Below are 16597 nucleotides of genomic sequence, written 5' to 3' on the forward strand. Positions count from 1 at the left end.
AATGTGACAATCTGCCGTACAGCACAGCTTTACAAACGGAGGCCAAACAAAATATTAAGGCAAAAGCAGAAAATAATGAGAAGCTGTATGTTCACATATTAAAGGTGTTTATTATAAATTCCCTCATTCCATCCACTCCGGCTGTTTTCACCATCCATCTCTATCTGTCAGGCTGAGACACTGAAGCAGCATCTGCCAAGCAGCACCCTCTGCCCAGAAACAAAGAGAGCCAGAACAATGCCTAGACCAGCGACGGAAACCCAAGCAACAAGCTCTGCTCCTTAGATGTCCACTTACATATTTTACTCACACTGGGTGCCACCAATATAGCATCTGTCACAAAACGATGAAGCAAGAAGCTATGGAAACGTAAGAAAATTAATGGAGTGGTTCGATGAGGAAACAACTGTAAAGTATCTTTCATAGGACATGCTACTTAATTAGTCTCAGCCATATTTAATGGTACAAGAATGAAAATAAAAAAGTACCAAATATTTCAGGCACACATAATGATAAAGTGATAATGTATAAATTTAAAGACCTAATAAAGCGACTTCAAACATTAATTTAAAAGGAATGGGGAGAGGGCCCACACACACAGGGCACACGCAACATAGCAACAGCACGGTAAATAAGGCTCTTTCTTGCGTAGCTTGGGGCCGACCTGGGGTCAATCCCTGAGGCTGGAGCAATAATCGTGCTTTGAGTAGACATAAAGTCCCCGGAGCACTACTGAGTAGTTCCTGAGCCTTGAGAACAGAGCCAAGAGTATCCCTGGGAACTGTTAGGTGTGGCCCAAAACCAAACCCCTCAAAAAAGGGCAACCCCAAAACTACATAACTTACCTTCCATCACCTATTTTATAGCACTAAAAATCTATTACCAAGCTTATATTAACATAAACATTGAAAGTGTTGGGAAACGAGCCAGAGCAGTGGCGCAGGGCGTATACCTAGCCTAGGAAGAACCAGGGTTCGATCCCCCAGCGTCCCATATGGTCCCCCAAGCCGGGAGCGATTTCTGAGCAGGTAGCCAGGAGTAACCCCTGAGCGTCACCGAGTGTGGCCCCCTCCCTTCCAAAAAAGAAATAAAAGTGTTGGGGAAGGCATATTGAATGTTTTTACTTTCTGTAGTGTTTAGGATATTCAGGCATTTACAAAGAAAAGTAAATATATGTGTGTATTTAAGTGTTTTGCAAAAGAAGAAGTCACACTTCTGCCCATACATTTAAAAATAATTCAATAAACCAAGCGAGTCCATCTTTAAAGTGCACGGACGGTATTTTTGATTTGGGGAAGTCTGGTTTCTCAGCTAGAAAAGCAGTTAAAAAAACAGGCACAATGTCTGGAACAATGACAGGCACGTGAGTCAACGTCAGAAGAGCTGAGTTTAAGCGCTCTCCAGAGAAGAGTCAGATTTAAATCCGACTATCCAATTCAAAGACCACCAGGCCACTGCAATCAAAACTGTTTTCTTTAAAAAAGCGTTTTTCACAAAGCTGATGGAGTACAACAGATTAAACAACTCCTTTAGCAATTTCCTCGGGCAGCAATGTATAATAATAAAGGCAACATTTAAGAATTAATTGAGCCAGCAAAAGCTAAACCTCAAGAGCTTAGAAGTCAAACACTTGCTCACTAAGCAAAAGGGCAGAGGGTTTTCAATTAATGGCAGGAAATCTCTGTCCAATTTGACTAGAAGTAAATAAATATCTTCTTCCAGAAGGACACAAAACGCAAGGCTGAGTTTAAAATCCAGCTTTAAAACTGAAACAAAAGAGCGCCCCTCCCCTCTGTTACCCACCCCCACCCCTACTCCCATCCAATCCCCCAGCCCCCCTTGCCCTCCCACCCCCACAAATCCAGTTCTCTCAAGGTCCCTCTGGGCAGAGCAGGGCCCCAAAGGCTGGTGATGCTAGTTTTACAACCAGCCAAACCACAGGGACCACATTCACTGGGAAGTAATATAGTCGGGGCACTGACGCGGGTATTCATGATTTGTGCAAACTTAAAATGGCAACACCACAACAAATGCACTTCCTCAGTTTACAGAGACCACACACACTCTTGGGCAGGGGAGGGAGGCAAAGGGGCACAACAGAACTGGGAAACCCTACGTGGTGCCAGGAATCAAACTGAGGCACAGCATGCAAAAGCAAGCGCCTTACCTACCTCCTGGTCTATCTCTATCACACCTGCATATAGAACTCTTTCAAAAATAGTAAGAGTCAGCCAGAACCGATAGGACAACAGGGAGGACATTTGGCCTGCATGCAGCCAACCCAGGATTGATCCCCAGCATCCCATATGGTTCCCTGAGCACTGCCAGGACTAATTCCTGAGTGCAGCAGAGCCAGGAGGAACAACCCTGAACACCACTGCTACGTGTGGCCTAGAAATAAACTAGGAAACAAATAAATAAGCTTAAGTAGTACAGAATTCCAAAAACACAGGGCTTCAGAATGACATCTGGAAAGGCAACTAACAGCTTTCAGGAAATAGACTCTTCTTTCTTTCAAGACGGTCCGCAACTTCCTAATAAGAATTTATACCAAATTTATGGAGGAGGATAAATTCCAACAACTACCCTGTTCATAAGGCAACATTCTATGTCTCCTAGGTCTAACAGGAAACAAAAATGTAAAAGTTAATATCCAAAGAATTTCAGCAATGCAAGAACTATGTTTAACTGGGTAGATCAAAGCAAGTTACATTTTGTAATATGGCACTTAAAAAGTAGTGGTGGAATAACTTAAGAACAAGAACTAATGGCTGAAGCAGAACAGTCAGAGCAGATGGATTGGCACCACAGCCAATCTTTTTGCTGTATTAGTAAGGCTAACATGGAAAGTCCATTCTTGACAATTTTTAATAGTTCGCGGGGTTGTAAGAATGGAGGAAGATAGTCCTGAAACATATAAATTATATCCCAATCAAATCTCAGTACATGTAAATAAATAGCACTACTCATACTACTTTCGTAAGTCGAGCTCAAGAGTTAGACCAAAAAAAAAAAAAAGTTAGACAAGATGTAACAAGGACTGTCCAGTCTATCTCCACATTTCTCAGTCAAGGTCATTTGCCCACTATGGTAGCCACAGCGGGGAAATTACCTAAATGGGAGAACAACTACGCCAGAATAGAGCCAACTACTAGGATGGGGTCAAGGAGCAGAAAGGAATCAGGGGAGGCAGGGACCATGTTCAGAAAAGGGTTGCTTAGCACTAGTTTAAGAAAAGCTAAAAATATTTAGGCACCAGTGCAACAGTACAGCGAGCAGGGCTCTTGCCTTGCATGTGACTAAGCCAGGTTCAATCCCAGCATTCCATACAGTCCCCTGAGAACAGCCAGGAGTGATCCTTGAATGTAGAGCCACGAGTAACCCCCGAGTGCTGCTGGGTGTGCCCCAAAAGCAAACAAACAGATAATTTCACATTTGCTGGGAAATTTTTTGATTATAAAATGCTGGCTTTTTTCTAGGTTCCAGTTACTAAGCAAAATGGATGAAGTGTATGAAACAACCCATTCAGAGAAGGCCTCAAAGGTAAGTGTCCTGGTACCACATACCCCTCTTCCTCTCTATACAGCTCTGGCTCTGTCCTAACAATCCACAGGGGTACAGAGAAGCCTCAATGCAATTGGAGGTCACTCTGTTTAAAGAAGACAGATTTCCAGGAAATTGCTCCTGCAAAGGAGCAATAAGAGCTCAGGACCGCTCAAAGCAGGCTGGGCCTTTTTGGTCTAGCACAGGACAGACCTGGGTTCAATTCCCAACTTCCTATATGGTCCCTCAAGCCTGCCAAGAATGTTTCCTGAGTGCAAAGCCAGAAATTACCCCCATGCACAGCCAGGTATGGCCCAAACAAAACAAAACCTAGTATATACAGGAGCCTCTTGGTAGACTTGCACCCGATCTCTGCATCTTTTTGTTTGAAATCATATAACACTTGAAATATACCATGTGGATAGACACAAGCAATTCTGAGGGGAAAGGGGAACCGCTTTGTGTTTATCACAATGAACTCCAATGATGTCTTGGGAAAGGCAACAATGACACTTGGTAACAGACCCTACTACCACGATCAAAGGCACACCTAAATCAGAATCCAAGCGCATGTGCCATGTAACTTGAAGTGCAACAGGGGGATGTCCGCAGAAGACTGCCCCAAGAAGTCCAGTCCACAGAAGCCACATTTATCACGGGCCGAACATTTCTGAGAACAAAGCAAGCCTTGAGCCAGGGATAATTTTATCTAGAATGTTCTGGACATTTCTTTCTAATGTAAGAACAAGACTTTACATCCACCTCCCTGTGCAAGTGTTGATGTGGCCCAACCTAGGAAAGGGCTGAGACGGTGAACACCTCAATGTGAAATCATCCCTGCCCAAGCCAGTAAAAGTCTGGGGAATAGATGACTAAATGCATACAATGTGATCTCAGATGTGATTTAAGCACCTGGGGGACTTCAGTGAGTTCTAAGGACAAAAGAGATCCTCTCCTTGAGTGGTCTCTTAAGCTGGGGGGGGGGGGGGGAGGATGAACACTAGAAAAATGAGACCCTATTAGCACAGAAGGATTCTGAAGTCACAAACTGGGTAGGATCCAGGAAACTGAGATGAGTCAATTCCAAGAAAACTACAGCCTGAGTTTGATGGTTACCCATTTAAAAAAAAAAACCTTCAAAGAACTGTCATTTAACAGGCTCTCGCTATTAACAAAGGCAACTTTTCGGTGTTTTGAGCTGTTAGATTTATGTTTTTAACTGGCAATCTGGAGTCACAATGTAGAATACTCCCCTTGTTCTCTTCCAGCTGTCTTCCCCACAGTACAACAGGGAAGGCACTGTGCTGTGGGCTGGCCGGGGAATCAAATCCAAGTCTTACACACAGAATACAAGTGACCCCTCAATTAGTTTTTTTAATTGAGGTGGAATTTGGCTTACAGACGTTTGCTTATTCACAATGTTTAGGAGTACAATATCACGACACTGGTGACTCAGAAAAAAAGTAGCTCCATGAACTGATGAGTGTAAACTTTGGCTAGAGGAGCCCCAGGCTTGCTATCTGACATCACCACCGGAACTTCCTCAGTAATAACCACCAAGCACAGAGCTTGGAGTAGCTGTGCCCTCCCACTTTTGTAAAAACTGAAATAATGGGCTGGAACGATAGTACAGTGGTAGGGTATTTGCCTTGCAAGAGTTGGACTCGGTACGGAACCCAGCTCGATCCCTGGCATCTCATAAGATCCCGAGCCCACCAGGAGCGATTTCTGAGTGCACAGCAGGAGCAACCCCTGAGCGCTGCTGGGTGTGGTGTGGCCCACTCTCCAGTCCCCCATCAAAACCCTGAAATAACATTACCATAGTATCCCATAACCAAAATGTCAAAGCCCCCTTCATGGTTCACAAAAACCTCCTGGCCTACTCTACCCACCTGGTAGAATGATCAAAGTCTACCAAGTTTGCTTTCTTTGGACTGATCCCCTGCTTTGTTTCTCTGTTACATATGGGTGAATTCTAGCTATTCTGTCATCCCCAATAAGGTAATTTTTAAATTAACACAAAAGATCCTGCCCAGGGCTGGAGTGACAGCACAGCAGTAGGACATTTGCCTTGCACACGGCCGACCTGGGATGGAACCATGTTTGATCTCCAGTCTGCCAGGAGAGATTTCTGAGTGCAGATCCAGGAAGAATCTGAGTGGCGTTGCGCGCGTGCTCGTGCCTGCGTGCGTGCGTGAGTGTGCGTGTGTGTGTGTGTGTGTGCATGTGCATGTGTGTGTGTGTGTGTGTCTTTTTTATTGGTAGTGAGGGAGTCCACCCTGGGATAAGGAGTTGATTCCTCAAAACCCCAAACCCATTCAACTCTGAAGTCCGATTACCATCTTTGATGTGCCTGTTTGTGAACCTCCCCTCCCCAGTGGAGCTCAGGTCTTATTCCTGGCTCTGTGCTCAGGAATCACTGATGGGCTGGGCGGCAGGCGGAGGGCTTTGGCTATATGGAATGTCAATGATGTAGCTAATCCAGGTCAGCCGAGTACGAGGCAAGTACCCTAAGTTCTGTCCTCTCTCTCTTTGCCCTGACTCTCTTTCAAAAGTCATTCATGACAGGGCCCAGACTTATGCAAGGTGGTGAGGGGCTCAGAGCACATGTATTATTACAAGCAAACAGCCAAGCATTCACTGCGCAACGCAACTACACGGAAAGGTTCGGCCCTGGCAGAATCAGACAGCTCTCCTCTGTGATCCCTGATGCCCTGAGCAATTTCCGGTCACACTGCAGCCAGGCACTTGTGAATATCAATAGAGGAGCATGCGCAGCAAGCAGCTCCACTAGGAAGGTGTACAAGCATCACAGCCAGAAGGGGACTCCTGGCAAGCCTGCACATGAGCTGCGATTAGCAGAGGCCAAACCTCAGTGGGCACCAAGGTCTCAACCCTCAATGCAACCCAGAAAGCACCATGGCCAGGCGATGTGCAGCCCCCGTCACGCAACAGCACCAAGAGCCAGGAAGACGAGCAAAATCAGAAATTATACTTCAAGAAGACGAATGAGCCAGAGAGACCACACAGCAGGGTCTGCCTTTCAGGCAGCAGACCAGGGTTCAATTCTCAGAATCCCACAGTCCCTGGAGCATCATCAGTGCACTCCTGAGCGCAGAGCCACGAGTAAGCCCTGAGCACTGCCAGGTGTGGCCCAAAATCTCCTTCACACCCACCCCCGCCCCCACTCTACCCCAACAAGGACCGCCTCAGCAGGCAGCCCAGAGAACAGGAGTCAGTGTGTGAAATACAGAAGAACAGGTGCATGTTTTAGGCACCGAGAGTAATATGGGGTTATAGCAAAGGTGACAGCAGGTAAGGCAGTCTGCCAGAATTAGAAGACAAGTGGGGTGTACCTCTCTGGGAAGGAGCCCCAGGACACACACAGGTGCTGATTATTTTGTCTTGGGGTCACACCTGCTAGTGCTTGGGTTACTCCTGGCTCTGTACTCAGAAATCCCTCCTGGCAGGCTCAGGGATTAGATGGGATACCAGAGATCAAACCCAGGTGGGTCCTGCAAGGAAAAAGCCCTCCCTGCTGTGCTAACCCCTCTGGTCCCAGGTGCTGATTTTTTTATTTTAAACAGAAAGAATTCAACAGGTAAGGGTTTTAATTTCCATCTGCCTTCTCCCTTTCTGCTAAAATATACTCCTACATTATACCCTGCAATTATGCATTATAATTCTACTCTATTTACACTTTTCTTGCCTAGGAAAAGATACGGGCAGTACAAACCCGAACAAGTCGTACATTCCACTGACATCACCACCTCTGTTTACCTATCACATGCGTGGCACAACAAGCTGTCTCTAACTATCCATATGCTGTTTGGCTTCTCACTGCATCTAGAGCTAATGGGAGTGGGGAGGCTGGACACGTGACTCTTTTATCCCTGGCCTATTTCCCTGCCTAATAACTACCTATAATTTCAACCTAATTCACATATGAAATGCATATGAGATAAAGACATTCCAAAATATTCGTATGAAATATATCCAAAGGCTAATATCAAGACACATAGAATACTCACAAAATTCACCAACAGAAAAATCAACATTACAAAAGGTGGGAATGTACCACTTTCTCAGAGAAAAACGTGAAGATGGCCAACTGGCTTAAGAAAAAGTGTTATTCGTCATCAACAATTGGGGAAATACAAGGCAAAAATGACAATTAAATAAAAGCTCCCATCAACAAGAATGTGGGTATACAAACAGTCCTGAAAATAAATGCCAAAAAGCAAGTGCTGGCAGGGTGTGGTGCGAAAGGATCACCGCTTGTAGGATTATTGTTTGATTCTGTCCCTTTGGAAAATAGTTTGTCTCCCCTCTTCCCCTACCACAAAAAACAAAAACAACTAAAACTAGACCTATGGGATGACCTTGTGCCTCCACCTGAAGGAAGCAGTTACCCCCAAAACATTGGTCTGAAAGGGCCGAGGTGCACACCTACAATCACTGTAGCATTTTAAAGAGCTACAATCTGGAAACAACCCAACTGCAGAACAACAGATAAGCAGGGAAGAAAGGAAGAAAGGATTGTATTTATGCTCAACAGAATATTACTCAGCTCTGAGTAAAGATGAGGTCTGGAAGTTGGCTGCAACTTAGATGGATTTGGAAGAGCTAAGTAAAGTGAGTCAGAAGGCAAGGGGAGGCTGGAGCCATAGCGCACAGTGATAGGGTGTTTGCCCTGCACGAAGCTGACCCTGGACAGACCCGGGTTCAATTCCCAGCACCCCTGCGCACAGCTGGGAGGAGAGGAAGGGAGGGAGGGAAAGCAAGGTGGAACAATACCAGGTGATTATAGTCTTTAAGGAGCCACACCCAATGGTGTTCAGGGGTGCTCTTTGCTCAGCACTCAGGAATCACTCCTGGCAGGCTCATGGGACCAAATAGGATTCTGAGAATTGATACAGGGTCCACAGCATGCAAGGTAAGTGCCTCACCCAATATACTATGGCTTGTCCCACAGATAATTACACTTTTAACTAGAATTTAAGAAATAAAACAAGAGGATGCATAACCCTGTAGTACATTAGATAGGGTGCTTGCCTTGCACGTGGCCAACCCAAGTTTGATTCTTGGCATCCCAGATGGACCCCAAAGTCCTTAAAGGAGTAATGTCTAAATGTAGAGTCAGGGTAATCCCTAGCATTGCTGGTGTGGCTCAATAAAACAGAAAGAGATAGGGAGGGGAGAAAGGAACTAGACAGGCTCCATGAAAACAATGAATATGGTCAATAGAGTTATGAGCTGAGTATGCTGAGGGAGCGGGGAGTACTGGGAAAAGACCTTAGGGTGGTAGTGGAGGAGGCCCAGAAAGGTATAGCACATGGCAAGTATAAAATAGCACCAGCCCTGCTGGAAATATGATGTCTTGATAAAAAATATTTTTGTTTTTTTTTTTTTTAAGTTACTACCCATAATTAAGCTTCCTCGCTTCCTTCTACCTGCGCCCACGTTCACAGTGCCTTTCCAATTCACCATTTCCAAAAACACAAACTCCAACAGTCCACAATTTCATTCTACTTAGAGGAGGGGTGGAGTGCTCCACCTTCGCTCAGACACCTGGGGGTAACTCCCAGGAGGAGCAGGCCCAGCAATTCACTTTTCAAGCTAGTGAGGCAAAGATGTTGGGAATCAGCAGGGGTGGGGCCACAGGACTACACTGAGTGTGAGAGAGCATGCAACAAGGATCCCATCCTACCTGTTTCACAGATACAGAGCATGCGTTCCACCCCTTTGGGCAGACTCCCTAGCCCCCCACCCCCAGAATTTAATTCTTTAGTTGTTTCTACTGCTCTTTGACTTTAGAATGTGGTAAATTTTACATCTCTCCGCCCCACAACTCAACTTCTGACCCATGATCATGGGTGTAATTTGTGATTCTGCTAATTGTGCTAACTCATGGAAGCAGCAAGAATGCATATCACGGAGCCGGAGAGAGAGCATGGAGGGCAAAGCGCTTGCCTTGCATGCTGAAGGCCGGTGGTTTGAATCCCGGCATCCTATATGGTCCCCCAAGCCTGCCAGTAGCAATTTCTGAGCATAGAGCCAGGAGTAACCCCTAAGCGCTGGCCAGGTGTGACCCAAAAAAAACAAAAAACAAAACAAAACAAAACAAAGAATGCATTTCACCAGAATTGACGGCCTTTGATTTAGAAAACTAAATGGGATATGGGAGGCTGGTCTCAAAATTTATATTCCTTTCCCTTGGTTAGAAGAATTTTAGGGAAGCAGTTCTTCTTTTTTCTTCTGCCTACATAAATATAAAGTATTAATTTATCCATGGCACTTTTACCTAAAGTTCTTCTATATGAGCTAAAAAAATTTAGCACGAATTAAGCTTTTACTTTATTAAAAACAAACAAACAAAAATACAACAACGCCTGAATCAGGGCCTGAGAGATAGCACAGCAATAGGGCATTTGCCTTGCAAGTGGCCGACACAGGACCAACGATGGTTCAAATCCCAGCATCCCATATGGTTCCCCAGTGTCTGCCAGGAGCGAATTCTGAGCAGAGAGCCAGGAGAAGCCCCTGAGCACCACTGGGTGTGGCCCAAAAACCAAAGGGGGTAGGGGGGCTGAATCAAACACCAAGTTCCTTCTGTAACTGTTTTATTTTAAAGAACAAATGTTTGCCTAAGTGATTACTATCAATAAAATATTTTGTTTTGGGGCCCGGAGAGATAGCACAGCGGCGTTTGCCTTGCAAGCAGCCGATCCAGGACCAAAGGTGGTTGGTTCGAATCCCAGTGTCCCATAGGGTCCCCCGTGCCTGCCAGGAGCTATTTCTGAGTAGACAGCCAGGAGTAACCCCTGAGCACTGCCGGGTGTGACCCAAAAAACAAAAAACAAACAAAAAGAAATATTTTGTTTTGGGGCCACCCCCAGCAGTGCTCAGGACTTACTCCTTGCTCAACACTCGGGGATAAATCCAGGTAGGCTCAAGGGACTACATGGGGTGCCAGGTATTGAACTCAGGTGGGTCACATGCAAGAGATAAGGAAGAAAGTGGTTAAAGTAATGACTGTGATGTAATTCATTACACTGTACTCCTCAACTGGGGGAAAGGCTCAACGGGACTCAGGGTCACTCCCAGATATCTTTGATCCAAAGGTACAGGTCTGAAGAATCAATGCTGGAGAGATAGCACAATGGTAGGGCATTTGCCCTGCACAGGACCGACACAGGATCCATGGTGATTCAATTCCTGGCATCCCATATGGTCCCCTGAGCCTGCTAGGGTAATTTCTGAGCCCAGAGCCAGGAGTAACCCAAGTGCTGCCAGATGTGTCCCAAAAAACAAAACAACAAACAAACAAAAGGATCAATGCTCAGGTCTGGCAGTTCTTGCAGTTCTTTTTCTGGGGGCGGGGGTGCGCACCCAGTGACACCTGGGTTACTCCTGAATATGGGCTCAGAAATCACTCCTGGACTGGGGGACCATATGAGACGCCGGATTCAAACCACCGTCCATCCAGAATCAGCTGCGTGCAAGGCAAACGCCCTACCACCATGCTGAACACCCTACCTCTATGCCAGGGGTGGCAAACAAGTTCGACACAAAGAGCCAAAATTTTAAACTGTGAGAGTCAGAGAGCCACACCACGCAGTGACCTGCCAAAACTGACAAACACTCACACAAAAGCATATCATTTTAACAATAATCTACTAAACACATATTGCTTGCTATTTTGAGTGAGGGTCAAAATCCTGCAGTGATGGTGAGGGCGTGCTGCGTCCTCCACACTAAGAACTAACGGCCAGATGTGACACAACATTGTGACACACAGATTTCCCCCGGCTCACTAGCCCATGCAGTTGTTTCGGAGGGATGGGAGACAGGATGCCGCAGCCTGGGGGCGGGACTATGCGCTAGGAGATCTCTCCTCAGAGGTCCCTCCTCAGAAGCAGCAGAACAAAATCCAAACTTGGCAAAGAGCCACAGTATACAAAATAATGATAAGAGGCAAAGAGCTGCATTCATTTTGGCCGGGAGCCGCATGTGGCTGCTCAGGAGCCGCATGTGGCTGCTCGAGAGCCGCGTGTTCGCCTCCCCTGCACTGTGCTATCGCTCCAGCCCCAGGTCTGCCAGTTCTGAGGACCACGAGACACCAAGCAGTGTTCAGGGAACCATGAAATACTGGGCAGGGATCAGGAATCACTCCATGCCTCTGAGCCTTCTTCCCAGGCTCACGATTGGTATCTTCAACCATTACCTCAAAAGACTAGGGGGATAAGAAAACCGAGGAGAAGTATCAGTGCTATTCACAGTAGAGTAGAAATTGTTCAGATAATATAAAAGGGAGATGTTTGTCATGCAAGGGCCCTCTGCATTTGAATCTCAGCACTGTCCATAATCTGGGCGCTCTCAGGAATAATCCGTGAGCACAGACTAAGAGTAATTTCTGAGCGCTGCTAGATATGAAAGAACTTTAGAAAAGCCACTATCCTTGCCTGTGATTGATCCTAATGACAAGAGACTTTCTGGGGCTAAAGTGGTAGCACAGAGGTAGGGCATTTGTCTTGCACATAGCTGACCCAAGACTGACTAAGCTGGGTTCGATCCCTGGTATCACATATGGTCCCCCGAACCTGCCGGGAGCAAAACTTCTGAGCTGTGCTGGGTGTGGCCCAAAAACAAAAAAGAGACTCCCTAAGCACTGTCTGGGCTCACTCCTGAACACAAAGCTATAGGCCCTGAGCATGTTTGGATATGGCCACAAAGTCCCAACCAAAAACCAAAAGCATTAAGATATGACTAAGTGGGGCAAAAGCGGTGGAGCAGTGGTACGTCATTTTGCCTTACACGTGGCTGACCTAGGACGACTGCAGTTCTATCCCCTACGTCCCATGTGATCCCCTAAGCCAGGAATGATTTCTGAGCGCATAGCCAAAAGTAACCACTGAGCATCACAGGATGTGGCCCAAAAACAAACAAACAAACAAACAAAAACCATGACTAGGCATTAAGATTTTTTTGTTATAAGATGGTTTTCATCACTAACAAAAGTTGTTATTCTTGGGGCCAGAGTAATAGTACAGCAAGTAAGATGTTTGCCTTGTACACAGTCGACCCAGATTCGATCCATATAGTCCTGAGTCCAGAGCCAGTAATAACCCCTGAGCACTTCTGGGTGTGGCCCCAAAATTCAAAAGGAAAAGAAGTTATCATTTTCATGTTGTGGGGTTTTATTGGGGGGGGGCACACCCTGTGATGCTCAGGGGTTACTCCTGGATATGCCTTTGTTTTGTAGTCACACCCAGCGTTACTCCAGGTTATCAATCATTCCTGCAGTGCTCTAAGAACCACCTGGGTGTCGAGGAATTGAACCTGGGTTGGCCATGCACAAATCAAGTTCCCTCGGCCCCAACAATAGGGCTTGTAAGTCTTCCAAGTACAGCTCGTGACTGTGACTGGGCAGCATTTTCCGAATGCCCTGGACTGACCACAAGGCTACAGAGGTTGCAGACAGCAACATCATCCCCACAGGAGGACACGGGGGGACAACATGTCCAATATTACCACCTGAGAAAGGCGGCTACACCCGGCACAAGGCTTGAGCAGTGATCCAATCACAGCCTCACACTGAACCATAATGTGCCGAGAGTTAAGGACAACAAACCATTCCTTATTTTAGATTCATAATCCAATCTCTAGCTAAAGGAGTTAATACATCCAAGAGCCATTCTTGTCATTTAGATCAAAACCAAATTATAGAAAGGAATCTGTGATAATTCTCTCACAAGATAATCTACAATTTCTAAGAAACTCTCCTATAATGTCTCCAAATCTGAACAACACCAACAGTGCTGTTATCCGTTATCACTACATCGCTTCAGCAGAGCTCCAGCTCTGGAGAAATAAAAACCTAAACCTTGATAATAATTGTATCAAGTAAATTGAAGTTGAGAATACGATTTATAGCTATAAATTCCAAGCACTGTTTTCTTCTGAAAATTATCAATGAATTCCTGGGAGGAGGGAGCAGGCAAAGGATTCAGATACTTCTTGTGGCATTTAGATGAATTCGTTTCTTACTGGGGAGAATGGGGTGGGGATTCTGAGTCGAACTGTGAAGTTTGGAAGAATTATACTATTCCTCAAGACATTGCCCCACACTAATGACGGGATAAATATATTGGGATGGAGAGACAGCGCAGCAGTAGGGCGTCTGCTTTGCATGTAGCCGATCCAGGATAGATGATGGTTCGGCGGTTCAAATCCCAGCATTCCATATGGTACTCCGTGCCTTCCAAGAGCAATTTCTGAGCACAGAGCCAGGAGTAACCCCTGAGCACCACTGGGTGTGACTCAACCACCACCCCCCCAAATCTAATCAACTCACTTTTCCTTTCCCTGAAAAGAATCGAACTAAAGAAACTGTTTTGGTTTCTTCTGGAAAGCACCCCAACAGTGTTCAGGAGCCAGGAGCTACAGAATGCAATGCTGGGTTCCTGGAGGTATGGTGCTTACGAACTGCCAGAGCCAGGCCGCAGTGCCAGGGCATTTACTCTACCATAGAGCTCTCTTTCCAGCCAGCCCTGAAATTACCTCTTCTACCAAACCTCAGCAATGTTGATTCAAATAAAATCATCTTATTGGGTGCTCTAATTCTGGTAGAAAAGGCATCCTAATACACCCCACACACAAATCAGCAGGGAGGGTTTTGCTGGTATCCAACAGCACTACCCAGCATTCTCATCGGAAAGCTGCATGTGTCTAGCTAGCTCTGAGCTCTAAGTCTCAGAATCTCAATACACTAAATAAACAGTGTTTTCTGAAAAACAGAGCAGGTTATGGCTTTATCTATTACTACTGATTAGAGAGCCTGAAGCTCAATACTCAGGGAAAGGTTTTTTTTGTTTTGTTTTGTTTTTTTGGGGGGCCACACCCAGTGATGCTCAGGGGTTACTCCTGGCTATGCGCTCAGAAATCGCCCCTGGCTTGGGGGGACCATATGGGACACCGGGGGATCGAACGCGGTCCGTCCTACACTAGTGCTTGCAAGGCAGACACCTTACCTGTAGCGCCACCTTCCCGGCCCATGGAAAAGGTTTTTTAAGAGGAAGAAAGGCCTTGGCACAAAGGCTATTACAAAGCCTTCTCCAGCCTCTAGTTTTTTCAGCCTTGTATGCATGTCTTACCATGCATTCTATCCTGCAAGTTCACAAACCCAATCTGTGCAGTAGATAAAAGGCACAGGACGAGGCTAGAGAGTTCAAGAGCTAACTAGAGGGCATTCACTTTAGACAGGGGGTCTAGAGAGGGAATAGCAGCCACCACCCCAGCCATGTGCACAAACCCACAGTGTGACCTCCAGAACAAAGCCAACAGGGATGGGGGAGGAAAAGAGATGGGGAAGTCATAAGACAACAAGCAGCATGAGACAAGAAAGAAAATGAAGAGTGTACGACCAGGAAAGAAACTCAAATTGAGACTGATGCAGCAAGAAATGGGTCGGGTTGAGTTAGAAATATCCAACTGGACTCTGGGATCCCTAGCTTGAGTTTTCCTACTCAGCTTGTTTCTTCTTGTGGGTTCTGAGCCTTCTTAACATCAAAGTCCATGACCATCCCTACCCTTTCCCCTCCTTAGCCCCAATCTAAAAGATGGCATCAAGTCTCCAAAGGAGGCCCCGAAGATAACAGTTCTTACCTCCTGGTCTGTAGACAACGTCATCCTCAGTGATGTAGGATGTTATCTCACCGGTATCTGTCCTTTCGTAGCGAGACTTTTTCTTGGGTGGTTTCTTTTTGTTCTTCTTTGTGGACTCCTCTGTTGTGGCACTATTGTTGTCATTGTCCTCATCTTCGCTGTGGTCACTCTCAGCATAATTTTTAGCTCCTCCTTCTAAGGTACAACTTCTTCGTGGCCTGGAATTTTCACTCTCTCTTGCTTTATCTCTTTTATCTCTCTCTCGGTCCCGGTCTCGATCCCGGTCCTTCTCTTTGTCTTTGTCTTTGTCTTTGTCAGCTGTCATGATTCGCCACGTGCCTTCTTCTGTCCTCTCACGGCTAGGCCTCCGTGAAAGGTAGACAGTAAGCCTGGGCTTCAGTCTTCTGAATTTGTCACTCAATTCCAGGGAAAATCCAACCACTCCAATAACCCCAACGTTTCAAAATTGCTAGCAAAGAAAAAAAGAAACTCGTTTTACTTGACCATTTTCTCATCTCTTATTTCTAAAGTAAATGGTTTTAATTTCTTGTAACAAATAATTAAAAAATGTAATTACATCTTAATTTTTTGCCTTAGCTAACACATGCTTGGGGTTTTTGTTCTTCATTTGTATCTTGTATCTTGGCAACAATAAAAATGTTTGTATAAAAGTAAACTATATTTTCTGTATACTAATTGTGTGTTCCTTTCTAAGGAAAAACAACATGCAATGGATACTAGTATAGAAAAGAACCCTAGCCCTCAATATTAGTTTTAAAAGGGAAAAAACCTATAATAAAAATTATTTCCAAGACCAGGAGTGAGTACATTGAGGGAGGAATGCCCAGCATGCAGCCTGCCCAGGCTGAATTCCAGCACCACATGTTTCTGAAGCAAAGCCAGGTACAGCCCTAGAGGCACCCTCTCAGACAAGCACCAAGGGTATGGTCCTGAAGGTCGCCAAGCACTATGAGATGGTCCGACATGCGCAAAACACTGTCCCTGCGAGCTGAGCTCTGAGCTCATTAGCCAAGAGTCTCCACCAGGCAGATGGACCTCCTCTGATGTTCAGGAGCAAAGCTTAAAACCTGTCCAAAAAAATCAGTTCCGCCTAAAAAAGGAGCACTTGACCTTAGAAAATGTCTCAGTATGCCTCAATTACACTGTATTCTGAAAATTTGAGCCAGTTCTCCAACTTTCAAAGTGCTTCAACAAGAACAGACATAGAGCTGGCTCAAAAGCAACAAAGATCGAAGGTTCGGCATTAGGTCACACCTGTCAATGCTCAGGACTTACTCCTGACTCAGTGCTCAGGGGACTATATGGAGTGACAGGGATTAAACTCAAATATATCCCTCTGGTCCCCTCAAATAACATTTTTCACATC

At 45.6% G+C, this 16597-nt stretch overlaps 1 protein-coding gene across 1 annotated transcript in view; it reads right to left on the minus strand.

Annotated features, from left to right (window-relative positions):
* RERE (arginine-glutamic acid dipeptide repeats) overlaps positions 1 to 15671 on the minus strand; it is a 249354-nt gene extending 233683 nt beyond the window's left edge. Inside the window, exon 1 of the mRNA XM_049775275.1 lies at positions 15211 to 15671. Within this exon, the coding sequence (XP_049631232.1) occupies positions 15211 to 15535 (325 nt within the window). The 5' untranslated portion in view covers positions 15536 to 15671. The remainder of the gene's footprint in view (positions 1 to 15210) is intronic.
* Between the last annotated feature and the right edge of the window lie 926 nt (positions 15672 to 16597).

The sequence above is a fragment of the Suncus etruscus genome, chromosome 6 (genome assembly GCF_024139225.1).
Source record: "Suncus etruscus isolate mSunEtr1 chromosome 6, mSunEtr1.pri.cur, whole genome shotgun sequence".
Taxonomy (NCBI): Eukaryota; Metazoa; Chordata; class Mammalia; order Eulipotyphla; family Soricidae; genus Suncus; species Suncus etruscus.